This window comes from Pseudonaja textilis, chromosome 11 (genome assembly GCF_049901715.1).
Source record: "Pseudonaja textilis isolate UNSWEBS1 chromosome 11, rPseTex1.2, whole genome shotgun sequence".
NCBI classification, from domain to species: domain Eukaryota; kingdom Metazoa; phylum Chordata; class Lepidosauria; order Squamata; family Elapidae; genus Pseudonaja; species Pseudonaja textilis.
Genome location: NC_142000.1, coordinates 1,346,863 through 1,373,990, shown reverse-complemented (window position 1 = coordinate 1,373,990; position 27,128 = coordinate 1,346,863). Strand labels below are relative to the sequence as shown.

General features: G+C 50.8%; 1 protein-coding gene across 3 annotated transcripts; it reads right to left on the bottom strand.

Moving 5' to 3' along the window:
* Positions 1–6: 6 nt before the first annotated feature.
* LOC148124811 (uncharacterized) lies at positions 7–24,675 on the bottom strand. Of its 3 annotated transcripts, XM_087940367.1 has the most exons (15): positions 24,251–24,675; positions 21,608–21,817; positions 19,615–19,648; positions 17,156–17,303; positions 16,590–16,713; positions 16,437–16,476; positions 15,910–15,982; positions 15,551–15,632; positions 13,781–13,814; positions 11,078–11,228; positions 10,367–10,442; positions 9,369–9,405; positions 2,922–3,057; positions 178–262; positions 7–33 (listed from the first exon to the last, which is right to left on the bottom strand). In XM_087940367.1, the coding sequence occupies exons 2-15, from the start codon at positions 21,731–21,733 to the stop codon at positions 22–24; spliced, it is 1,158 nt and encodes a 385-aa protein (XP_087796493.1). In that variant the 5' UTR covers positions 21,734–21,817; positions 24,251–24,675; the 3' UTR covers positions 7–21. The 3 variants fall into 3 exon arrangements, with proteins under 3 accessions (XP_087796493.1, XP_087796494.1, XP_087796495.1); XM_087940368.1 differs by lacking the exons at positions 7–33; positions 178–262; positions 2,922–3,057 and adding an exon at positions 8,246–8,433 and having other exon boundaries at positions 24,251–24,666; XM_087940369.1 differs by lacking the exons at positions 7–33; positions 178–262; positions 2,922–3,057 and adding an exon at positions 8,246–8,433 and having other exon boundaries at positions 17,156–17,210; positions 24,251–24,661.
* Between the last annotated feature and the right edge of the window lie 2,453 nt (positions 24,676–27,128).

Below are 27,128 nucleotides of genomic sequence, written 5' to 3'. Positions count from 1 at the left end.
TATTAATAGTAGTAGTAGTTCCTATAATATTTCCTATAATTTCAATTATAGGAAAGCTTGTTTCAGTTGAGAGTTAAGAAATATTTCCTAATAATTAACAGCACTTTTATTATTGTGAAAGGATATTGAGAGGATAAATAAATGAATAAACATAGAAATACATAAACAGACACCAACCTGATTTAAGGGATTTGCAATGTCTCCCCTTGCCCCAACTTTTGCTGGAGTCCGTTGTCCCAACGAGCCACCATTTGACGCTTCCCTGGGACAAAAACCGAATCATCAGGATCGGATGGAAAGTCACAATGGGATCCTACAAGCCGAGGTCCTTTGGAGCTGCCTGCAGCATTCACACAGCTCACGTTAGCCAAGACCTGCAAAGGGAGGGCACCGCAAGCCAGAACTAGGCCTGCTCCTGGCACTGCCATGAAGGTTATTTGCCTGGCTTATTAAGCTTGCAGAAGCTGCCAACCTAGCAGCCATTCAGGGGAGCTCCCCGCTCTGCACAGCATAAAGACACGGTATAAATCAAACAGATGAATAAACCAGGGTGGGTTTTGCAGTTGCACATGGGAAGTTGGAGTGTGCACCAAATGTTCCCCAACCTCCTGGGTTACTTCCCAACGTAACAAAGAAGCAAGATGGGACGAGAGGAGGAGGAGGAGGAGGAAGAGAGTCCCGAGGTCTCCTCTCTCCTCTGGGTCCCAGCAGGTGCCTTGCCTATCCAAGTGAAAGCTCAGGGATGTGGAAGGAGATTCCTTCGGGAGATCTCTAGGCCAAGACCTCCAACAAGGCATCAGGCGAGCTCTGTGTAGCAGCCCTTCTCACCAGGCAGGGAAATGGCGCTTCCCCATCCCAGGTAGGAAGAATTCATTCATTCATCGGAAAGGTTGGTGTAACAGAGCGAAAGGTGTGTTGTTCGTAAGAATTTTTTTTAAAAAAAGGCCTCCTCTTCCCCACCGAAGGCCATCCTCCGCTCCTTTTCCAGAATCTGGACTTAGGCAAGTACCTTTGACTCATGAGCCTGACATCAAATGAACCCAGTTGAATTTATATCGGGAAGCATCACAGGAAAAAAATAATAATCCCAGAACAAGGAAGCAGCAGCTGAAGACGCACCTACTCACCTCTTTGGGTCACATTCCTGCAAGGGCAGCCCCCTTCATCTCGCCCTTCCATCCACCCTCGGGATTCACTCCATCCTTCCAAAAGGCTTCCCTGCCTGATGGCGCTACAATAATCCGCAACAGCTTCAGAGCCAGAATTTTGCCACTGTTGCCTTAACTGCCTGCCCCTCTTCCTCCTTACGGGGGATCTGTGTATGTGTGTGTGTGTGTGTGTGTTGCTGTGTGGGACCTGGCCTGCAGCCCAGCAGGGCTTGGGGACCGAAAGACCTGCTGTCTCCAGGAGCAGGGCAGTTGCTAGGAAGGAAAACGGGTTACCAGGAGGCTCTGATGGTTACTAAGCACCGTGCATCACGGCAAGCCCTCGGAAACGCCAACAGAGGCCCTTTCAGAGCGCTGCCTTTGATGTGGTGCTTTGACGACTTCCCAAACAAACGCAGGAGCACTGCAAGGGGAGGCCGCTGGCACCTCTGCTTTTCAGCCACAATGCAACCTTCTGCTCTTTTCTGGGAAATCAAAAGGTTTAGAAATTATTTAATTTCTACGACTGCAACAAATGCCTAAAGCTGTTCTTTTAGAAACATGATTCGTTTGAGCTCCTGGGAGGCACCATTATTGCTTGAAGCCAAGGAATCTCTTTTCCACATCTGTTTGAGGAAGGGCGATGTGACCTCCAGAAGAAGGCTGGTCTCCTGACTCTGAAGCAAAGGACCCTTTGGCTCACTGGCACTCGGACAAACTCCTCAGGGAGAGGCCAATAAAAACAAACTTCCAGGAAATGCAGGATCGGCTACTCTGCCAGGGCCAAAACCTTCAGTCTTTGCATCACAGGCTATTTATTTATTTCATTCCTATCCCCTTTGTCTACAGGAGCTGAAGAGGGCACACATATTGCCCCTGCCCTTATTTGACCCCATGGCCGCTCTTGGGGGAAGGCGCTTGGGCTGAGAGGGCCAAAGGAAGAGCCAGGTCCTGGATTGGAACAACTCAGTTCCACCCTGGGCTGAGAGGGAGGCCCGCCCCAAAGTCGCCCAACTTTAAGACCTGTGGACTTCAACTCCCAGAGTTCCTCAGCCAGCAAAGCTGTTGAAGTTGAAGAGTTGAAGTCCACAAGTCTTAAAGCGGCCAAGGTTGGAGAGCCCTGGCCCGGGGAGCTTCTGTGCCTGAGGGCAGCCTGGAACCTGGCTCTCCCACAGGGGTTCAGGACTCCCTCAACGTCCCCAGGAAATGTCCATGGATGCCGGGTGGGGGGAATAGAACCCAAGTCTCCCTGGTCGGACTTCAACCCCTTCATCCTCCTCCTGCTCTGGCTCTCCAACTGAGCAAAGGCTGGCCTCTCAAGGTGGGCCAGACGAGGAAACACACACACACACTTTCTCTCTGTGGGAGAAGTGGGGACAGTCCTGCCTGCGGTGCTTTCTCAGTTGCACGTCTGCCACAGATTCCTTTGACCTGACCATTGCCCTGGCAGTGGTTCTTCCCTCTGCCCAAAGTCCCTGCGGGGGAGGACTAGGACCCGGCTCTCCCTGCTCCTAGCCCAGCACCTTCAGCACTTAACTACAGGGGTTTCCCAGCTTGGCCCCTTGCTGTTTGGGCCCTTCCTTGAAGGGACTCTGCTGGTGGCAGCTCAGGAAAAATGCTCCAGAAAATCTGGGATCCCGTCCAGCCTCTGCTAGGCAGGCGCTGTCCAGGCCCCCAGGCCTCCCCTGCTCCCCACCCCACGAGGCCTCGGCTTCCGTGGCCACAGCTCTCCCATCATCTCCCACCTGCCCTGAAGGACCGTTCCTCAGCGTCTACCTCCTTCTTTCCCTGGGCTTCCTCCCTGGGCTGGGGGGAGAGCCCAGATGACACTCGGGTAGGTAGGACCAACGTCTCACTTCCACCTGGATCTCACCATCATCTTCCGTGTCCCTCTCCAGGGAAAAGGTACGGGCTGAAAAAGAGAAAGCAAGGCCAAGAGGTGAAGCTGGGGAGAAATGGCTTCTAAAATAGCTTTAGCAGAGAAAGAGGCATCAGTCTCTGCAGATGGGAACATGGGATATTTGTGGCTCCAGACTGCATAGCCTGCCTGGTTCAGACTCTTCTCTTGATCATTAAACAGCCTAGATCAGGGGTCTCCAACCTTGGCAACTTTAAGGCTTGTGGACTTCAACTCCCAGAGTTCCTCAGTCAGCAAAGCTGGTCCTCCTGACTGTAATTGTTGGATAATTCTTCCAACCAAGTTGTGTTAGCGTGCTGGCTGAGGAACTCTGGGAGTTGAAGTCCACAGGTCTTAAAGTTGCCAAGGTTGGAGACTCCTGTCCTAGATGGCATCTGGATTCACAAGACTCCGAAGTCACCTGAATGGCTGCATGTCTTTCTCTCGGTTGCCATCCTGGCAATTGGCAGGAGACTCCGGCACAAAGGACCTTCACTTCAGGTCCCAGTTACAGGAATGGGCCTGGTCTATTCCAGCTGGCTCTCTTTCATTGGGAAGAAATCTCTTGCCTGCTTAAAATGCAGCTTCTTCCAGAGACAACAGCAGCTTCCAGTTTCATTCCATCATAAATCATCCTGGGGAATTAGGGCTCCATCTTGACCTATTTTGGGGCCTGGATTGTGTTGTTGTAAGAATAGGATGTCAGTGGGTCTCCACCGGTGGGACAGTTGCCTCAGGTGAGACTCAGTAAAGTGCTCTGACAGAGATAATAATATCAGTATGTTTGTGAATCGAAATATTATCCTGGGAGAAAGTGGCCTTTTTGTTTCAATCATGAGGTCCTTCAATAGAGTGGCAGGATGTAAGATGCAAGGTTGAGAACACCAGTGTAGTGGTCTGCCCCAGTGGTGGGCTGCATGTACAATACACTAAAGAGAAAACTAGGACCAATTTGAACAACTGAGGTTCAGAATCTGAGATCCAGGCAATGCATGACCTGTGGAAGCCTCCTTCGACTAGGCTTTTCATTAAAAAGGAGAAAACATTCTGGGGAGCATAGCACCATCTTTTCATCCCTGGGCTCCACAGGTTCTTTGTGGAGATCTTCTGACTACAGGTGAAACTCGACAAATTAGAATATTGTGCGTAAAAGTTCATTTATTTCAGTAATGCAACTGAAAAGGTGAACCTAATATATGAGATAGACTCATTACATGCAAAGCAAGATAGTTCAAGCCGTGATGTGTCATAATTGAGATGATTATGGCTTACAGCTCATGAAAACCCCAAATCCACCATCTCAGAAAATTAGAATATGGTGAAAAGGTTCAACCTGCAAATGGTTCCTGAGCCTTTAAATGGTCACTCAGTCTGGTTCAGTAGGAATCACAATCATGGGAAAGACTGCTGACTTGGCAGTTGTGCAGAAAACCATCATTGACACCCTCCCTAAGGAGGGAAAGCCTCAAAAGGTAATTGCAAAAGAAGTTGGATGTTCCCTAAGTGCTGTATCAAAGCACATTAATAGAAAGTTATGTGGAAGGGGAAAGTGTGGAAGAAAAAGGTGCACAAGCAGCAGGGATGACCGCAGCCTGGAGAGGATTGTCAGGAAAAGGCCATTCAAAAGTGTTAGGGACTTTCACAAGGAGTGGACTGAGTCAGGAGTCAGTGCATCAAGAGCCACTATACACAGACAGATCCTGGACATGGGCTTCAAATGTCATATTCCTCTTGCCAAGCCACTCCTGAACAACAATGTCAGAAGCGTCTTAAAGAAAAACAGACCTGGTCTGTTGCTCAGTGGTCCAAAGTCCTCTTTCCTGATGTGAGCAACTTTTGCATCTCATTTGGAAACCAAGGACTCAGAGTCTGGAGGAAGAATGGAGAGGCTCACACTGCAAGATGCTTGAAGTCCAGTGTGAAGTTTCTACCATCTGTGTTGATTTGGGGAGCCATGTCATTTGCTGGCGTTGGTCCACTGTGCTTCACTAAGTCCAGGGTCAACATAGCCGTCTACCAGGAGATTTTGGAGCACTTCATGCTTCCTTCCACAGATGAGCTTTATGGGGATGCTGACTTCATTTTCCAGCAGGACTTGGCACCTGCCCACACAACCAAAAGCACCAAAAGCACCAGTTCAATGACTGTGGGATTACTGTGCTTGATTGGCCAGCAAACTCGCCTGACCTGCACCCAAAGAGAATCTATGGGGCATTGCCAAGAGAAAGATGAGAGACATGAGACCGAACAATGCAGAAGAGTTGAAGGCCGCTATTGAAGCATCCTGGTCTTCCATAACACCTCAGCAGTGCCACAGGCTGATAGCTTCCATGCCACGCCGCATTGAGGCAGTCATTGCTGCAAAAGGGGCCCAAACCAAGTACTGAGTACATATGCATGCTGATACTTTTCAGAGGTCCAATATTGTTCCGTGTACAATCCTTGTTTTATTGATTGCATGTAATATTCTAATTTTCTGAGATTGTGGATTTGCGGTTTTCAAGAGCTGTAAGCCATAATCATCTCAATTATGACACATCACAGCTTGAACTATCTTGCTTTGCATGTAATGAGTCTATCTCGTATATTAGGTTCACCTTTTCAGTTGCATTACTGAAATAAATGAACTTTTACGCAGGATATTCTAATTTGTCGAGTTTCACCTGTATTTACAGAACCTAAACATGTTGAGTGAGGATGAGAGCTTGCTTGAAAAGCTGTTCACAGTCCAGAAAAAGGAAAAAAAGTCAAAGTAAGCTGAGGTAAGTCCAGCCATCTGGTATCCAGAAAGTTGCTGGGAAGCTTGATTTCCAGAACGTACATTCTGTGGCCTGGACATGCCCACTGCAGAGGGAACGGTCTCTTGCGTGGGTAGTGCTCCTCCGTCCAGAGAAGCATCAACAAAGAGCCCAGATGTTCAAACAGCAACTCCATCTTAGTATTTTCATCACCGTAAATGAGCCTGCTGAGCCAAAAGGAAGATATTGTTGCAGGCTCCTATTGTTCCTCCTCGGTGGGGCACATTCCGGACTCTCAAAAGCCTGGCTAGAACTGCAGATGCTCCTGCAAGGCCCAGCAAGAATCCCGGGAAGCAGTTCGGTTGGAGTTGATTTCAGAGGAACACAAGTGGCCAAAGTTGGTGCCAAAGATCACAAACGGTTGTCTCGGGTGGCTCCAGGACTGCCCTTTTCCAGGGCCATCATGGGCTGTAGTTGTTTTGGCACTCAGGCCGCCTGCTCCGCTGGCTCATCTTAGGATGCAGCATGTGATGCAGGCAGCACAAGGGGCACCGGGCTAAAAGCACGGATTAGCCCCAATCCGCAGTTAGAAGCCCAAGGTGAATCAGGCTGCCTTGTTTACTGAGATAGCAGACCTGATCTATTGGCAGGTAGTGACCAAGCCCCAAATGGTTGGTCAGCTCTCCAGGAAAAATGGATGGAGCCACACAAGGCTACCAGAATAACAGAGCTGGAACAGAGTCTGCACAAGCAGGAGACCCTATGTACCACTCCAGACAAATGCCTCTCCAGTCTCTTCTTAAAAGCCTCCAGTGACGGAGCACCCACAATTTCTGGTGGCAAGCAGTTCCACTGGTTAATTGTTCTTATTGTCAGGAAGTTTCTCCTTAATTCCAGGTTGCTTCTTTCCTTGATGAGTTTCCATTCATTGTTTCTTGGTTTGGCTTCTGATGCTTTGGAAAATAGCTGAGCCCTTCATCTCTGCAGGAGCCCCTCAAATATTGAAACACTGCTATTATGTCACCCCGAGTCTTTCTTTTCATTAAACCAGGCCTATCCAATTCCTGCAACCATTCTTTGTACATTTTAGCCTCCAGTCCCCTAATCATCTTTGTTGCTCTTCTCTGTACTTTTTCCAGCATCTCAACATCTTTTTTACGTTGTGGTGACCAAAACTGGATGGAGCATTCCAACTGTGGCCTTCCCGGGGCCTTATAAAGCAGCAGCAACGCTTTGTGTCACCTTGTTCTGGCACTCACTGCTAAAGCCTGCCAGCAGGTGAAAGGCTCTTGACCAGATGAGCACAATGACCTGATGCCACAAGAGGGACATTTGATGGGCTTTGGACTGGCCGTGTTTGGAGGGACATGTGATCCCAGCTATTGAGAAACCTGCGGCAACTTAAAAGTTAGCCATTTTATGACGACATATGTTTTTGGGGAGAGAAGACTCTTCTCAGATTTGGAGATGAGGTCCAGGAAAGTGTTGGCTTTGTTTTTTGTAAAACCCACAGAACGTCCCAGTGCAGGCGGAGGACTGACGCATGAAGCCGTCCTGCTGCAGACGTGGTCCTGGCTGGGGGCTGGGCTCTAGAAAGAGCCCTGGTTGGGTCTTGGAGCAGAAGAGGTGAAGAAGGGCAGGAGCAGCCAAGCAAGGAAGGTCTCAACATGGTGGAAGAAGAAACAGCCACGACTCTGAGTGCCAACTGAGAGCCCCTCCCTTGCCCCCCCACCTGGCTCCCTCGCTGCTCTGGCCAGATCCTGCTTTTCGGATCACATACGGAGTCGAAGCAGGCAGCGCACAGACCTCTTGACTTCACAACCAGCAGAGGAGACTTTGGGAGACACTGCAGGGAGAATCCTGGCTACTCTCCAGGAATCACAGAAACTCTTGACCTTCGCATCCTCGTGGAAGGGATGCCACTCAGGGGAACGTCTGCCATTTTATTTGATTTCTAGTCCTGAACGGTGCTGATTTGGGGCAAGCTTCGTAATGTGTTCCTACGCTCCAGCTCCCATCCTCCCCAGCAAAATGCCACCTCTACAGAAAGAGTGGGACTGTGACCGCTCCCCAAGAGGCGGGGGAGCCCAGGGGCGGCTCTTGACTGGCTTTCCTTTTTGCCTCATCCTCAGCCTGGAAAAGCAACGGAGGAGAGAAGGTCCCCAAACGTTCGCACAGACCCACCTTCGCAAAAAGCACAGCCCCGGGGCTCTTGCCCAGCAGGTCCGCCATTCTCTGCCCCACCCACCCCGCCATGCAAAGTGTCACACCTGGGCTGGGCTGGGCATGAGAAATGGAGGACACAAAGTCCCTAAGTTGTCCCTCTGTCCAGTGTGGCTTTAACCAGGACGCGTGACCTGTGGCTAAGAGGAGGGACGATCTCAAAGGCCACAGTCCCCAATTCTCCATAGGTTGTTGCTTTTTTGCATAGACTTGTAACCCAGAAAAGCGCCTCACGCTCAACATCTGCTATAAGGTTTCCTTTATTTCATTTGGGAAAAGAGACCCCCTGAACTCTGGTTTTCCACGATCCTGGCTCAATGTTCACACACACCCCCCAAAGTCAGGCTGGCTTCACTTGGTTCATGACCAGAGATCTCCAAAGCCATCCGTGTCCATTTGTTTCAGGGGTGCTGCTAAGCCCCTTTGCTTGCTGAAACAAAAGGAGAAGGGAGGAAAGTTAGATGAGCGAGAAGGCCGGCCCTTTCCTCACAGGTAAGGGAGCTGGTGCTGCTCCTCAGGTGGGCTTGGCTCCACTTGCAGTTGCCAGAGGGATCCGGGGCGGTAAAGCAACGGCCCCTTCTGGGCCACCAAAGGAATGAATGGGACGCCGCAATGGCTGTTGGGTTTGTCTTGAAAAAAGCACAGTTGGCTGCTCCCAGCCACGGCTTTTTGGAGGACCATCTCCCAGGACGAAGCGGGGAACCGCCGCCCTTCTGCATAGATCCCTGAGACGGACCCTCCATCCAGCCCTCCCACCCCCAAACTCCCCTTTCTGAATGGAGACAGAACATGTTGGGACTTGCGTCTTGAGCTGGATTTCTCTCGGAAACCCAACATTCATCTTTGCATGGAATTGAAAATGAGAAGATGGGGAAACTAAGGGCCAGTTCACAGGTTCGCAGTTCATGCCATGGGCTGCCCCACTGAATGGGTTCATGTAATGCCACACTTATGGTTTAACCTGTTGTCTAAAACCCCTGTGGTCTGAACCTCGGCTCCATTGGCCTTAAAAATACTCTGGGTTAAGGAACCATTCTTGCCAAGGATTCCTCATTCAGGTGCATCTAAACTGAAACCCATCAAGTATATTGAGCTACACTTTCCACCACCTCCATCAAGCAAGATCCCGTTGCCCGCACAGTGGTTGCTGAGACATCTGCAGCACACAAAATCAGACCTCCACAGCCCTTCTCCCAGGGGCTGTACTTGCCTCTCTGATACCAGCTAATGGGACCCCCCCTTGCAACAGGCTGTAGGCTCCACATGGGATGGGGCTACAGCCAGGCGTCTTGGAGGAACAGAAACTGCGGGGCGGCCATGGCTGCCTAACAAAACAGCATGAAGGGGAACCAACACTGGACTTACTTTCTTCTTCTCGGCCTTGGACTCCGCTCTTGGTTTGCTGGGGGGGCGTGGAGAAAAACAAGCAGGAAGACAGTTAGTGGCTGCCCTCCCACCTCTTCCCCTGGCTGCATCCAAGAAGTTGGTGAGCCTCCCTGCTCCGACAGAGAGACGCGGACCATCAAGGCAAGAGATATTCCGCTTTCTTCCCTGCCGCAGGAAAAGCCCCATGCCTGAGTCTGCGGAAGCCTCTGGGGGTCACCCCTTCCTTCTAGCAGCCAGAAGGAGACTGAAGTAGGTGAAGAACAAGTTGGACTAAGAGCTGATGTGTTGCTGGGTGAACACCAACCTGGGTCCTGGCTAAAATCCTTCTGAAAATGAGATTCACCCCGGAAGCCCTTGCAGAGGCTTCTGGGTTTTTGAAAAGACCTTTCTCTTTCCTTTCCTTTCCTTCCTTTCCTTTCCCTTCCCTTCCCTTCTTTCCTTTTCCTTCCCTACCATTCTTTTCTTTCCTTTCCTTCTTTCCTTTCCTTTCCTTTCCTTTCCTTTCCTTTCCTTTTCCCTTCCCCTCCTTCCTTCCTTCCTTCCTTCCCCCCATCCCCCAATGCCTATTTGCTCTCAGGCGTGGTCCCTGCTTGAAGCTTGGTAGGGCATCGCTGGGACCCCAGGCCAACTCGCTGCAGAACAAGACCAGCAGAGAGCGCAATCGTTTCTCCAAGGCCTTTGGGAAACCCCTTTGCCAGACTCCACTGACCAACAAGAACAGCCAATTTCCTTGATGGTTCATGGCACCTGGGGCATCTCTTGGGCAGAGATGCTCAAGGACCAGGGAGCCCAGTTGAGCTCTTTCACTCCTTGCTTCCTGAGAAAAGTGAGCGCTCTCTCTCTCTCTCTCTCTCTCTCTCTCTCTCCCTCCCTCCCTCCCTTCTAGCTTCTCTCTCGGCCTACACTGGCTAAGCAAGCTGATGGCTCTGGTTGCAATTGCCCCAACTCTGTAACCCGAGAAGGTTTTCCCTGCTTACCTGCCCATCTTGGTTTGCTTTGGTCACTGGCTGGGGCATCGCTTTCTCCAGTCCCTGAAAGAAGCACTTGAACAGGCTGTTGGGGAGGGAGAAGAGCCTCATTAGAAGGACCTCCAGTTTCTCCCTGGTTCCCAGCCCAAAGTCCTGCCCAGAGGCCTTCCTGGCTGGAGGCTGTGGGAGGCAGCTCTTGTGTCCCCCCCTCCGCTAAATCCCTGGGTGTTTGCTAAGAATTGTGCTCAGGCTCTTGTTCCGCCCCAGGGATGGCGGCTGCTCTTCGTTGCTCCTTTGCCTTCTCCTTCCTTGTCAAACCATCTCTGGACTCAGGGAAAAGCAAAGGCTTTGTTACAAGGCTATTTTCTCTAGCTCCAAATCTTGTGTGATCCACTACGTAAATGTGAAGCGAAAAAAACAAGGGCATTTTCTTACTTAACCCTAGGTTCTTTCCTCTTTCCTGCTTCTCCTAGGTCTCGACTAGAGCTTAACGAATCTTTTTCATTTATTCTGTCTTTTCTCCACCATCAGAGTCTGGGAAATGCCAAGGAAGTGGGGGGACGGGCCAGTCTCTCCTGGTGCAGTCACCCAAAGTTGCATCTCATCCGCCAGGTACCCCAAGGACCACTTGGCAGCCGCACTCCTCCAAACCCCAGTTCAACCCAGGCTGCGACCCACCGAATATCCCTCTGACTCAGGGGCTCTGGAAGGCTCCCCTACCTGTGGGTCCCGTTGCCCCCAGGTCTCTGGGGAAAGAGAGGGAGGCTGAGGTAGGACTGCTTGTCAGACGAGGCTCCAGTGGAACCGGGAGGACTGGCCAGGAGGGGTTCACCCTGCGACGACGTCGCTCGCCCGCTCCCTTTTAAGTCAGCTGGGGAGGGTGTACACGGAGGAGGAGGAGGAGTGAGGGAGGGGCTGTGGTATCCCCAAGCCATCCGAATATTTGGGTGACAAAATTCCACCGTGAACACTCAGCATGGCTTTCATTGATTAAAAAGGCAACACACAAAAGACAGGTGAAAAACCAACACAAATAACTTCTACTTTAAAAATGAAATCAAACTATTTTTTCTAAATAGAAAAATAAAAATAAACTTTGCCTGACTTTCCTTCTCAGGGACACCTGAAAGCAGAACTGATTCCAAGGACTGATGTGCAGCTCAAAGGAGGCTTAAGGGACAGAAATTCCATGAGCGTCCAGCAGATCTTCTCCCTTTCCCCAGGCTACCAGGAGTGAGGTGCGGGTTTTCAGTTGCAACGCCCTCCCTGGCTCTGGAACCTCAAACCTTCCCTGATATCAAGGCCCGGATGCCTGTTGGTACCATCTTTTCATGGCTCTGATTATTGAGAGGCTGGATTCATAGTTCTCTGCTTAGCAGTTGTGAGAAGTGTGAGTTAAGAGTTGGAAGGGACCTTGTAGGTCATCTAGTCCAACCCCCCCGCCCAAGCAGGAGACCCTACACCAGTTCTGACAAATGGCAGTCCAATCTCTTCTTGAAAGCCTCCAGGGATGAAGCGCCCATAACCTCCGAAGGCAACTTCTGTTCCATGGGTTGACTGCTCTCAACTGTCAGGAAATTTCTCCTTATTTCCAGGTTGTTCAGTTTCCTTGTTCAGTTTCCATCCACTATTCCTTCTCTGGCCTTAAATGGCCAACAACAAGAGAGGCTTGTTTCTGACACCATCCAGAGAAATCCATGGAAAATTATATATAGGACTGACCACCATCCCAACAGGAATAAATATACTGCTCAAAAAAATAAAGGGAACATAAAAATAAGACATCCTAGATCTGAATGATTGAAATATTCTTATTAAATACTTTGTTCATTACATAGTTGAATGTGCTGACAACAAACTCACACAAAAATTATCAATGGAAATCAAATTTAGCAACCCATGGAGGTCTGGATTTGGAGTTACACTCAAAATTAAAGTGGAAAGAAACACTACAGGCTGATCCAACTTTGATGTAATGTCCTGAAAACAAGTCAAAATGAGGCTCAGTAGTGCGTGTGGCCTCCACATGCCTGTATGACCTCCCTACAGCACCTGGGCATGCTCCTGATGAGGTGGCGGATGGTCTCCTGAGGGATCTCCTCCCACACCTGGACTAAAGCATCCCCCAACTCCTGGACAGTCTGTGGTGCAACTGTTGGTGGATGGAGCGAGACATGATGTTCCAGATGTGCTCAATTGGATTCAGGTCTGGGGAATGGGTGGGCCAGTCCATAGCATCAATGCCTTCGTCTTGCAGGAACTGCTGACACACTCCAGCCACATGAGGTCTAGCATTGTCTTGCATTAGGAGGAACCCAGGACCAATCGCACCAGCATATGGTCTCACAAGGGTTCTGAGGATCTCATCTTGGTACCTAATGGCAGTCAGGCTACCTCTGGCGAGCGCATGGAGGGCTGTGCGGCCCCCTAAAGAAATGCCACCCCACACCATTACTGACCCACTGCCAAATCGGTCATGCTGGGGATGTTGCAGGCAGCAGACCGTTCTCCACAGTGTCTCCAGACCCTGTCACATCTGTCACATGTGCTCAGTGTGAACCTGCTTTCATCTGTGAAGAGCACAGGGCGCCAGTGGCGAATTTGCCAATCTTGGTTTTCTCTGGCAAATGCCAAACGTCCTGCTTGGTGTCGGGCTGTAAGCACAACCCCCACCTGTGGACGTTGGGCCCTCATACCACCCTCATGGAGTCTTGTTTTTGACCGTTTGAGCAGCCACATGCACATTTGTGGCCTGCTGGAGGTCATTTTGCAGGGCTCTGGCAGTGCTCCTCCTGTCCCTCCTTGCACAAAGGTGGAGGTAGCAGTCCTGATGCTGGGTTGTTGCCCTACTACGGCCTCCTCCACGTCTCCTGATGTACTGGCCTGTCTCCTGGTAGCCCCTCCATGCTCTGGACACTACGCGGACAGACACAGCAAACCTTCTTGCCACAGCTCGCATTGATGTGCCATCCTGGACGAGCTGCACTACCTGAGCCACTTGTGTGGGTTGTAGACTCCGTCTCATGCTACCACTAGAGTGAAGGCACCACCAGCATTCAAAAGTGACCAAACCATCAGCCAGAAAGCATAGGAACTGAGAAGTGGTCTGTGGTCACCACCTGCAGAACCACTCCTTTATTGGGGATGTCTTGCTAACTGCCTATGCTTTCCACCTGTTGTCTATTCCACTTGCACAACAACATGTGAAACTGATTGTCAGTCAGTGTTGCTACCTAAGTGGACAGTTTGATTTCACAGAAGTGTGATTGACTTGGAGATACATTGTGTTGTTTAAGTGTTCCCTTTATTTTTTTGAGCAGTGTATATATATATATATATCAGTGTTGCATCCCATCAGGGCTTAAGGATTGCCAAGGCCTCCTTCCCACTGACCCCTTCAATATCAGAGGGTTAGTCACTCACCACTTCCTTCAGCAGCTCTTCCTGGGGTCCTTTCCTGGTGCAGAAAGACAGAAGAATAAAATGAGCATCCAAATCGCAGGGCCAAGAACAGAAAAAGCCACCATGCCCCCCCCGCCCCCCCCCCGACCTGGGATCCAAGGGCTCTGAGAAGTGTATAGCAAAGGTACAACAATAAGCCTCAATTGCTCTGAAACCCATGGGTCAGTGACACACATTAAAATGCTGCCGGGTTCTTGAGTTCCCTAAGCACAGAAGTTGCACGAGCTCAACTTTCTGAGTGATTAGAAAGAGGGTGTGCTGGCCATGGAAATCCAAGCATGACAGGTGTCGGGGTCCAGCTCCCCCACCCCAAAGAAACCCTACAATTAATTCCCCCCCTTTGTGATCTAGACCAGGAGTCTCCAACCTTGGCAACTTTAAGACCTCTGAGAGTTGAAGTCCACAAGTCTTAAAGTTGCCAAGGTGGGGGACTCCTGGTCTGGACTGGCCGTGTGTGCTGTATAAGTGTGGCCAAAGGACAAGAAACACCACATGGAAAGGCCACTGGAGCAGGGAGAAGCAAGCAGGGTGCTTCTTGATGACAACTTTCTTCGGATGCTTCAAAGTTTGACTGAACTGGGGTCTTGGCTGGGCCATCGACATCTGCAAAGCCTTTAAACACCCAGGTGGAAAAAGGCTCTGGCTGCAGCTCAAAAATTCCAATTGCACCTTGTCATAATCGAGGTTAAGGAACTGTTGTGGTTTGCCAGCAGCCGGTGTAGCTGGCAGCGGAAATGGACAGTAGGGAAGAACGGGGACCAGTCAGGGAGTCTGAGGAGGACTCGGGCGAGGGCCCTGCGTCTGATGCAGAGATGGGGCCAGGGCCATCTGAGAGTGGGGTGCTGCCTTTGGAGCCTCCGGAGTCTGGCAGCAGCGAGGCAGAGGAGCAAGGGGAGCCTGTTCCCAGTGCGCGTGTGTGCAGAGCTGCTAGAAGTCGAGAGCAGCTGAGACAAAAGGGGCAACCTGGGAGTAAGGCTGGGAGGTAATTGCTCCTCCCGTAAGGGATGAAAGAGGAGCAAAGAGACAGGAGCCTTTGCAGGAAGCAAAGCAGTTTGATCAGTTTCGAGTCATCCTGGAAGTTGGTTGGTTTTTTTCTTGTACTTTGGTTGGTTTCTTTTATAGTTAATTGGATACTTCTGTTTTTGGCAGCATTCCACAGAACTGAAAGGTGGGTGCTTATCTTGGGGGACTGTTTGAGATTAATTCCGGCTGGGAACAAAAACAATTCCCAGCATTGCAATAAAATAGCTTTTGTTTTTAAAACAAGTTTGTGCCTCATTATGGTTGACGAAGCCTGGGTCAGAACAGGAACATAGATTTACACAGATATTGTTCTATATTAACATTCTCGAAATCCTGAGTTCTGATTGGTCCATGCGGACCACAACCTGATTGGCTAACTAAATCACTGTGATTGGTGCGCTAAGAATCCACCGCGATTGTCCGAGCCGATCGCGGGAAATTCAAAGCACTGTCATTGGCTGCCGAGCCCCCGGCTGGCTGAATAAAGCCAAGCGGCTCACAGGTCTCAAACCGAACTGTATATTCAATAAAGAGCTGAATGTGCACTTTGAGTCTCGCCTCTCTATGCGACCCGATCTACCCGGGACCGATCTCCCGGACTTAACAGATATGATCTTATATCCCTATGGATTTAGCTTGAATGCACCAAGAGTTCTTGATTCCTTGGCTGGATGGATTAGAGGGCGCATTTGCCTCCCTTGCACTCACCTCGGCCTTTCTCTTGTTCTCTGGCTGAGGCATTAATTTTTCAAATCCCTCCATCAGCCAAGTAAATACGTTCCCCACATTGCTGGAAAGAAAAAAAGAGCCCTGGTTAAGAACTCAGGCAGCTCCCTCAGGTGAAGGGCCTCAGGGCCTCGGGGCCTTGGGCTGGGATCGAGAAAAGTGATCCACCTCTGCCCTCCCGCAGCTGCCACGCTGGACGTGGGTGAGGGGGCTCCAACCCACCCTGGACTTCCCAGGGGCCCCTGGAGCTGCATTGGCCTCAGAAATAAGAATACCACGGAGGGCCAACTTGGAAGGCTTCTTCCTTTTTTAATCCAAGCCCAGAGCCCGGGGGTGCTTACGTGTTATCTGGGGCATTGCTGTCGCTGCTGGATTGCTCTTCAGGCTCTTCTTCTGACTCAAGGACCATGACGGCTGAAAAGGAGAAAGGTGCGTGGAAATGCCGTCCAGACAGAGGTGGGATTCAGCTGGTTCTGACTGGTTCTCAAGAACCAGTAGTGGAGATTTTGAGTCGTTGGGAGAACCGGCAAATCCCACCTCTGACTAGCTCCACCAACCCCCATCTCTTCTCTGCCTCCCATTGAGTCCCAGCTGATCGGCTGGGTCTCCTTTGGTTGCCCTGCACAGGAGAACAGAGCTGGAAAGCAGGTTAGTGGGGTGGGGAGGGAAGGGGGATTTTGCAGTATATCCTTCCCTTCCCCTGCCACGCCCACCAAGCCAGCCCAACAAGCCACATCACACCCAGCAAGCCACACCCACAGAACCATTAATAAAAAAAGAAAATTGAATCCCAGCACTGAGCCCAGAGCTCTTGAAGGCTCTGCAGGCCCCCTGCTTCTTCCAGGAAAGGCACCTGACCGACATTTACCTAATTCCTCCTCTTCTTCGTGGAAGCTTTGGATTTCTGTCTGAACAGAAACCAAAAACAGTCCTTGTTATGACCAGCACCAGGATTCCCACCAGGAACTCCACCTCCAGAGAGAAATCCAAAGACGGCCACCGGCACCTCCGCCTGCCTTACCTCTTCTGGAATATCGATGCTGGCCTCCGGGGTCTTTGCATCCGGGACCTGGGAGCTCTCCGGTAGCTGTGGGATGGCCTTCTGCAGCCTCTGGGAGAACCAGAAGAGGAGCCCCTGGCCAGCCCTGGGAGGAAGCGGGAAGAAGCTGGGGTGGGAGCGCCAAGGACCGGAACAATGGAGCAGGCCAGGGAGGTCATTTGGCCAGAACGGTCCTCGGATCACGGGCCAAACGGCGGCTCCGTTTGCAGAATTCCTCCCTGGGTCCTTCTCACCTCGGCCCTTCCTGCTGAGACTCTGGCTTTTAGGCTCTCAGAAGGCGAAGCTGGCCCAGGTTTGGCCGCTTCCCCCTTTTTGCCCCATATCGTGCCCTACATAATGGATTTCAGCCAGCCAAGGGATCCTTCCTCCCCCGCAGATCCAGAGACCGGCCCATGTAGGACAGCAACCCACCATTTGGCCAACTTAACTTCTGGACAGCCTCCAGCAGATGCTTCAGGAGGCTGCTGGGGACAAGGGTGGCCTCCTCCGCCACCGGGGAGCCCTGAAAGGAGGGAAGCAGCCGGTACCTTTCCCTCGGCAGCCACAGGTCCATGGGGCCCCGGCCTTCCTCTGGGGCGGATGCTGTTGATGGAGGAGAGAAAGCTGGTGAATCTTTGGGGTGAGGGCAGGTCTTGGCTGAGAGGGCAGAAGGGGCTCTGGAGGCCTCTTGGGAACCTGTCAGGACCACACGGAGGTCATAAGCCATTTCCTCAAAGCCACGTCAGATAGTATCCTCTGCCCCTCTCCCCCCCACCCCCGTCTAAATTCTACTACTGCTGCCAGTAGCAGCCACTCTTTTTACTCAGGGGTGGTTGCTGACTTTCACCAGGGGACTCCTGGCATCCTTTTCCTTCGGCCACCCTGGCTGGAGCTCCTGGGACCGGGGATCAGCAACCCTGGGAGGACCAGGGCCCCCAGGCCTGCCTCTGAGAAGGGACCTGAGACCAACCCTGCTCTGGCTTCTTACCCAGGCACAGTCCACGTTTTACCCAGGTTAAAGTTAAAAACAATGGAGGCCCAACCTAGAACAACCGAGCCAAAGTCCAGTTCTTGATTTACTCACACCGATAGACAGGCTCTTGCCAGACTAAACTGTACGACTTTCACTCCAATGGATATGCCCTGGGAGCTTCTAGGAGTGGCTATCCTGAATCTCTCCCTCTTCCCTAATCGAGCTCCAGATTGTGCTACCTCTTGTCTCCCCCCCGCCGCCCCCGTGCCCCCTCCTTCCTGGGCACCTGCCACTTTAGTCCACCTCACCACCCTCTCCACAGGCACCGTCCCTCACTGGTACCCAGTCAGTGTAACCGAAAGGTTCTCTGAAAAGTGGGCATCTCTTCTACTGGTAGTTTCTGATTACAGTCGCTAAATGATATGGTTGTTAAGTGAGTCATCACACGAGCAGGCCCAATTTAAAAATAATTTTTATCCTGGTGGCCACTGAGTGAATCGTGCAGTTGTTAAGCAAATCCGGATTTCCCAATTTACTTAGCTTGTTGGAAGCCGGCTGGGAAGGTTGCAAATCACCATCGTGTGCCTGAGAGCTGGTTGCCAGGTGCCCAAATTGTGAACGTGACAGGGCACTTGTGCAAGGGTCCCAACTTTAAAGGCAGGTTGTAAGCCCCTTTTTCCAAGGCTGCCATCATTTCAAATGGTCGTAAAGTGAGGACTACCTTAATGGCCACTCAGTTTTCTCGCAATGCACAAGGAAGATCAGCCTGGGGCCTTGCGAGCTTCCCGTGTGTCACTGAGAAGAGGCCAGGAAGCAAGATCCGAAAACGGGGGGGAGGGGGTGCTCAGGACACCTGACGCTTCCCACCCCCGAAGGAGAAGGGCCAGGATGTGGCTGCATCCAAAGTGGTTTCTGGGGTTTGGAGTGTGGGCGACTATTTCAACCCCCCATTTCAATCCCCATCATGACAGTTAATTCTGCTATGTTTTTTGCCTGGATTCACCTGAAAATGAGGGTACCAAGAGCAGATTCTGAGCGATGTGGAATTGACGCGGGGTCTTTTATGCCTCTGAGCTATCCTAATCCCAATTACAAGATTGGATTTTTTAAAAATATGACATGTTAAACACATTGACTAAGTAAAATGCTGCAATTGGTCCCCTAGGGCAGGGGTCTCCATCCTTCTCAACTTTAAGACTGTGGACTTCAACTCCCAGAATTCCTCAGCCTGAGGAATTCTGGGAGTTGAAGTCCACAGTCTTAAAGTTGAGAAGGATGGAGACCCCTGCCCTAGAAAAGGGATAGGAAGGAGAATCTTGCCTTCCTTTTTTATTGGAGGGGCTGATCCTTGTGGGGCAAGGGGAGCCTTGCACGGATCCCTGTGTCCCGAACCACGAAGGCCTTAAAGCTGGAAAGTAGCACCTGGCATTGCACTCTGAAGCCCTGTGGCAACTGGCGTGGCTCCCACGGCAGGGGTGTTACATCAAGAGGCTGCCCTGACTTGAAGGGCTTCATTTGGCCAACTTAACTCCTGAACGGCCTTCAAGGAACATCCCTGCCTACTAGGGGGTATTTGTTGCAAGGAGACTGAGCTGTGGCCATCAGGAGTTACCAGCCCCTTCCATCTTTCTCCCTGTCTGAAGAAGAAAGATTAAGAGAATACTGCAGAATATGTTTATAGTTCTGAAGATTTTTGTAGGTGAAATAGTATACACAACTCCGTGGTACAAGGATATTGCAATCGCCCTCGGCAAAATTTTAAAAGATGCTGAAATAATATCAATGATATATATCAAATAATATCAATTATAATTATAGTATCAATTATAAATAATATCAATGAAATAACATCAAATAATATCAATGGGCCCACCAGACATTTTGTGAATAAGTAAATATTGCTCCCAGTCTGGGGAGGGGGAGACCCAAAGGAGGGAAAGGAGTTTCCCAGGAATCACGTGGGATCCTTCCCCACCGGGACCTGGCAGAGCCTGGGCACCTGCCCACCCCAGCTTTGACGGGGAGCTGAATTACCTTCTGCTGGATTGCAGCCATCTGCTTCTGGCAGCTTTAAGAAAAGAATCACACGAAACATCAAAGCAGTGGAACATGGAATCCTGCGTAGCTTTTTCTCTGGTAACATCACACTGCTAACTAGAGCATACAAAACATTTGCTAGACCAATACTCGAATACAGCTCATCAGTCTGGAACCCACATTACGTATCTGATATTAACACGGTTGAGAAAGTCCAGAAATATTTCACCGGAAGAGTTCTCCACTCCTCTACTTGTTGCAGAATACCTTATGCCACCAGACTCGAAATCCTAGACCTAGAAAACCTAGAACTACGCCGCCTTCGGTCCGATCTAAGTATGGTATATAAAATCATACATTGCAATGTCCTACCTGTCAATGAATACTTCAGCTTCAACCATAACACAAGAGCAAACCATATATAGAAACTCAAGGTAAACTGCACCAAACTTGATTGCAGGAAATATGACTTCAGCAACAGAGTGGCCAATGTCTGCAATACTCTACCTGACTCTGTGGTTTCTTCCCCAAACCTCACAAACTTTAACCTTGGACTGTCTACTATTGACCTCACCCCTTTCCTAAGAGGTCTGTAGGGGGGCGTGCATAAGTGCACCAATGTGCCTACCGTCCCTGTCCTATTGTTTCTTTTTTAATTTTTCTTATATGTACCCATTTCATGTATTCATAACTATGTTTATGCTTATTCCTGTTATCTTATAATCGCTTGACAAAATAAATAAATAAAATAAAATAAAATAAAATAAAATAAAATAAAATAAAATAAAATAAAATAAAATAAAATAAAATAAAATAAAATAAAATAAAATAAAATAAAATAAAATAAATAAATGGAACAGCCAGCAGGAGGCCCTGAGTCCTGACTCCATCCTTGCCAGCCTCAATAGTTCTGAGCAGATTCTGCGGAGCTTCCTGAGCGCTTGAGGGAGGGAGGCCAATCTGGTCAGCCCTTCAAGGCAGACCAGACAAGGAAACCCAAGTCAGACATGCTAAAACTATTTTTATTATTATAAGATCAGAGTAACAAAATCTTGCAAATCTCCCCGCCCCCCACCCCACCCCCCCTTATCTTCATCATAATTAGAGAGGGTCTCATATGAGACACTTCTTCAGTTACGATTCTGGCCCAGACTCAGATTTCTGTTCTCTTTTCTCTAATTGCTGCCTTCTGCGTGCTCTCGCTTCCTCCTGTTCCTCAAGATGATTCCTTACGTTGACTCATTTTGTGGCTGTTTAGTTACAAAAGGAAGCTGAAGCAACAACAAAGGTTGACCTGGGTCCAGGAACAATGAAAGAAAGAGTGGCAGATTAAAGGCGGCCTTTAATGTCCCCACCGGCTTTGAGGAGCCCCAGGGCTGGAGGTCCTGATCCGTAGGTCCCATCCAGCTGAATTCGGCCCCTTTCCCCGTTCCAAAGCCCCTGTGTGCTGATAAGCAAAGTTGAGGTGCCGGAAGCACCGTTGGGTTGTCTGCTCTCTGTTAATGATTGTGTGTGACTCGGTTTCCTTTGGTTGTGCTAAAGTGTGTTGGACTTCGGCTGCTTTCGTTCTTGGGAAGACAGACGGAGGTTCTCCCCACACCAGGTGGGCTCTCACCGGTTGGCCATTTCCGAATAAAACGAATAAAGCAGAATTGAGCCTGGCAGTTCTATGCATTGTGGGATCCCAGCAGCTGTTTTGCCAGAATGCGACTGTTGCACAGTCTATCCCGCTAAGCCCCTACATGGCGCCTTCACTTTAGCAGAGCCTGTTGGGTGAATGCAGCCACACTGCCACAGCCTCTATAGCTACCAGCAGCCAAGTGGCCAATGCAACTTCGGACCATGACACCGAATGATCCAAGGGGGCCCTGAAAGGTCCATTTTTCCTTGGGAAAAGCAGGAGAACCGATTGGGTTTTGCACAACCTCGCTCGGCACTAGCCTTCTGTGCAGGTAAGAGAACTAAGGGCCACTCCAAGGCAGCCACTCACCTTCTGGGCAGGTTCGGGCCTGTCCACAGTTGCGCTCTGTTCCATGGGTGCATCTTTCTCTCCCACCACAGAAATGTGGATTTTCACAGGAGGCTGGGGTACCACCTTCTCCATCCAATCAAACATCCTGGCGGAGGGCAGGTTGCAGCGTTGACCCAGGGGAGGCTCAGGAATTGGATGACCGAGAGAAGCTCTGAGACCAAGAAGCAACTGGAAAAGAAACCCCAAGGGGAGGCATGTTGGAGGAGGCGCCGGACAGTCGGCTTGGCTCAGAGAGGGCCACCCACGCCAGGCCTTCCTGCACCCCCCCTTATAGTCTCCTAGAAGGACAGGGATGATTGTTGGGAATGGTCCAAGAAGCACAGGGGCCACAGTGATGGATCGATGCTCTGCCAGTGCTGAAAAAGCCACCTGCACTATTTGGCCCCATCAAGACAAGACAGCTGGCAAGTCGGGCCAGGGATCCTTGGGCTCCATTTATCTATCCCAGCCTCCCTTGGAATCTGCCTCCCATGTTCTTCAGAGTTGCCTCGGGGGAGTTCTTGCAGCCAGTCGGGCCTTTTGCCCCTTAGGCATTGCCACACGGCAGTGTGCGGCTGTCCTTCTTCTAGGGTAATTGCTGTAAAATCACGGCACGAGGCTCCGGTTAGTGGCAGGGAGGGTTCAAGTCAAGAGGGCAGCCCAAATGGAGCAATTGAACCTCCACCTGCCTTTTATGCCTGGCACCTTGACTGGTGAAGCTGCGCTGGCAAAGATCATTTTGAATTGTCCCCAAAACAGAAACATGATCTGCATCAGGGGTCTCCAAACTTGGCCACTTTAAGACCTATGGACCTCAACTCCCAGAATTGCAGTTGCTAAGTGGATCGTGTGGTTATTAAGTGAATCCAGCTTCCGCCATTGACTTGGCTGGTCCAAAGCCAGCTGGGAAGGTCACAGATAATGATCACATAACCATCGTCATCAATACAAGCTAGTTGCCAGGTGCCTGGATTTTGATCACATGACCAAGGAGATGCGGTGATAGTTATAAGTGACCAGCCATGAGCAGCTATTTTCAGTGCCGCCATTATCTTGGAACGGTCACTAAACTAATGCTTGTAATTCAATGACCACCTGAAAACTGTGGGCGGCCTTGCATGGATGCAGCCAATGGATTCCCCATTTTCACCAGGTCTGCATCTGCTGGACAAGTTCCCATTCCTGGGTCACTCTGGAGAGCCGTCTTTGGCCTTGGATCAACACACACACACACACACACACACACATACACACACACACACAAACCTTTAGCACAGGGGTCTCCAACCTTGGCCACTTTAAGACTGGTGGACTTCAGCTCCCAGAATTCTCCAGCCAGCATAGAATTCTGGGAGTTGAAGTCCACCAATTTTAGCGGCCAAGTTTGGAGACCCCTGATCTAGAAGGATCCTGATGGCCAGGGAATCGCCGGTCGGGTGAAGCTCAAGCCCGAAGCAGAACCAGCAGGTGCAAACACCGCATCCCAGTTCCTATGTGGCCATGGCTACAGGCAGCAGCGCAAAGCAATCCCCTCAGCCAGGAAAGCTTCCTGGGGTCCTGGCTGGGGGTTTTAAGCTCTATGTACAGACCCGAGAGGAGGACAAGGAGCCCACCTGGGAGATGGTCCAGGCTTTGGCCACAGAAATGTCCTGGCCTCTTTCACTGGGAAGAAACCGGCCAGGGATGGGAAACCTGAAGGAAGCCATTCCGGTTCAAGTGCTAGAGGGCAGGAGCTTCTCCTCAGGAGGCGACACCCATTGGGGGAAAACGGATTGTGTTTTGTTCCCGTTTGTCCAGCTCCAGGCTCCATTGATCTGCCCTCCGCCCCCCAACCAAAGATCCAGCGGCAGCTGCCATGGTCACACTCTCCATGCTACCACCGGCACTTTCACCAATTGGGGAAAAGGGTGCTCCTCTGCCACCCATGGCACCGAATAACGGACTCGCCATGGAATCACCGAGAGGCAGGTTGCAACCAAACTCGAGTCAGCTCAGCCCTTTGATAGCAGAACCAGGTAAACTTCTACCATTGGATGCGTTCAGATGGCAGCTGGAGAGATTTGCTGGGGAGGTTGGGATACCTACGGGGGGATTGCAGGCACAGGCAGCCAGGCGCACATATGCACAAGCCGCACACGCACGCTGATAGATGCACAGAGGGGGTGATGGTCCAAACAAGCTATTATCAGGCAGAGGGAGACAGGCTGCACTGTTATGATGGCTAAAGACCAGCATATCCTCAAGCAGAGAAGCAGCTTCCCAGTTGCTCCCTTGCTCTGCTGGGATCAGGGCTGCACAATGAGGTCACCCAGGTATTCCGCGCAGGTGGCGAGCAAGATCCCAGCCCTCTCCTCCCCCTGTCAAAGAGCCATTTGGGGCAACACTTCCCCCTCTTCTCCCCCTGTCCAGGTAGGCACCCTAAAGCCTGAAGCCAGCCGTCCTTGGCCCTGAGGACTGCTGATGGGGCTGAACCCGAGGATGGGAGGCTGCTTGGGAGCCCGAGCTCCCCGCTTCCTGGCTGGGCCAGGGATGAGCCCCAGGGACCTGGGAAGGGGTGGGGGCCCAGGGCCTCAGGCTCTGTCTGCTCTGGGAGCGCTGCCTGCCTGCCGGGGCCACACTTACCTGGAGCAAAGCCACGGGGAGGCGCCTGCCCCCTTTCCTACCCCAAAGGAAGGCAGGCAAAGCGAGGCAGGGAAGATGGCCGCCTGCCTCCTGCTGCTGCTGCTGCTCCTCGAAAGAAGCGAAACAGGGGATCTGGGAAGCCAGCCACGCAGGGGATCAATTAGCTCAGAACAGAGAGTGCAAACTGGATTAAGGCAGCAGGCTTGGGCTCAGAGCCCAGAGAGCGGCACTCCCTGACCTCCTCAGCCCACTCAGCCCCATCCACACGTGCAGACAATGGCCTTGCGTAGAGGACATGGCCTGTGGGCGAGGGAAGCAGGTCGGGCATTGCAGGAAGCGTTGCAAGAGGAAAGCTGAGGGCCCCGGGCCCCTGACAGGTAGCCTCGGTGCTGCCAGCTAAGGGCAAACCCCCTTCCCACGCCACCTGGATTTGCATCAGCCTTCCCCCACTCCCTCCGTAGGGGAAGTCTGCCGAACTACTCCCAGATAATCCAAGGATTTTGGCTGTTGCTCGGTTGCTAGGAGACGAGCCTTCTGCATCCTCAGCAAATTGCAGCTGGCTTAGCGGTGCTTTCCGACTCAGAGTAAGGCACAACATAAAAACAAGGATGCGCACGTGCTATTTCCTTAAATCTGGATTTCTTTGGAATATCTTGTGAGGTGAATGAGATCTAAGGATTGCTTTTCTTGGGTGTGCTTTTTCTGGAGAGCTTAAATGACCTCTCTGCTAAAGGGTTTCACTTTATGAGCAAGAGTTGGCTGCTTGATAGTTATCACTGCATTTCAACTATTTCCATTCCTCAAGGTGCTCTGGCACCCTGCCTGATTTGTAACTCTGGCTTGCAGGTATTTTTAATTTAATGACCGGTATTTAGGGCAGCTTTTTGCAAGCAAAGCAGCTTTTTGTATTTTTGTACAGGTAATCCTTGACTTACAACAGTTCATTTAGTGACCATTCAAAGTTACAATGGCATGAAAAAAGTGGCTTATGACCATTTTTCACACTTACAACGGTTGCAGCATCCCCACAGTCACGAGAGGCCAGGCGAGGAGAAGCGCCCCGCAGTGTAAGTGATGTTGAGTGGCCTCGCCCAGCCAATAACATGACCACCAAGCCACACCCACCAACTAAGCCATACCCACAGAACCGGTTGTTAAGAAATTTGAATCCCACCCCTGCGTGCAATCAATTAGAACCAAGAGAATGGCAAAATAATGACAAGATGACATCAGTCCAAAGAGAGAACATGGCAGCCAGGGGAGTCCAAGACCTAGGAGAACACCCAGGTTTTTCATGGTCTTTCGGAACACCAGCAGGGAGAGATGGATGCATAGCTACATACCCAATGCATGGATACATTTGTAGAATGCAACGTCAATTTTATTTACTTCTTAGCAATTTATCTAATTGGGAGGGTTGGCCCAGCTATTTAGACTCCCGATTGTCCCTGTGGTAACTTACAAATGTGATTATTAAATTATAAACATATAAATATTTATTTATTTTTGGTCAGTTTTGGTCACCACACTATAAGAAAAGAGGTTGAGACTCTAAAACAGTGGTTCCCAAACTTTTTAAGTCCACTGCCCCCTTGGTGGGGGCCAGCAAAGGGGCACTAAAAGGCGGCAGGGGGGCGGCGTGTCGAACGTGCCACCGCTTCTGCATTGGAGGCGCCGGCTCCGGAGCGGCGCTAGTCAATGGGTGAACCTGCAGAGCCGGCACCTCAAATGGCCCCCTGCCAGCCCCCTTGCCTCTTAGCGCCCCCCTAAGGCATCCCCCCCCTTCCCAGGGGGTGGTACCGCCCACTTTGGGAACCACTACTCTAGAAAAAGTACAGAGAAGAGCAACCAAGAGGATTAGGGGACTGGAGGCTAAAACATACAACGAACGGTTGCAGGAACTGGGCTTGGCTAGTCAGGGAAGTCATGATAGCGGTCTTCCAATATTTGAGGGGCTGCCACAGGGAGGAGGAAGGGGTCAACCTGTTTTCCAAAGCGCCCAAAGGCCAGAGAAGGAATAATGGATGGAAACTGACCCAGGAGAGACTCAACCTGGAAATAAGGAAGAATTTTCTGACAGTGAGAACAATCAACCCGTGGAACAGATGTTGCCTTCGGAAGTTGTGGGAGCTTCATCACTGGAGGCTTTCAAAGAAGAGACTGCACTGCCATTTGTCAGAAATGGTGTAGGGTCTCCTATTTGGGCAGTGTGGGGGTTGGACTACTAGACGACCTACAAGGTCCCTTCCAACTCTGCTAACCTAATCTAATCTATTCCAAATAAGGTATGAAACTGGTCCTCTGAAGGTCCACGTTTGGGATGGATCTCTGGAACTAGTTGATATTGCTGAGCCGATCAGCTTATCTTTCTGAAAAGTACATGGCATCAGTTTAATTGCCTAGATAACATTGGAATATCCACGGCACGGAACTGAAGGAGACAACGGTATTCCCAGAATTTCAGAGAAGGGGCGCTGGTTCTTACCTGATACGCTTCTTTTCGTAGAGCTGTAGAGAGTGTCCAGGTTGGGAGGAGCTCCAGTCTCGGCTCTCACAGGCTGAGCTTGAGATTGAGGAACGCCCCTCACCATCACGTGGTCCTCTGGGCGCTCCCCAGTTTTGCGAAGACGAGAAGGAAGGCCCTGTTCTCATCTTACTCAAAAAAATATTAGGTTGCTCGGTCGAACAGCAAGATTCCCCACCAGACGGCCTATGGGTGGGGCTGGACACACTCTACAGCTCTACGAAAAGAAGCGTATCAGGTAAGAACCAACGCCCCTTTTCCATAGAGCTGTTTCGAGTGTCCAGGTTGGGACATACCAAAGCTTGGCTAGTCCTGCGGGCGGGCTCCCGTCTGGGATGGAACCTCTCCTGGAAC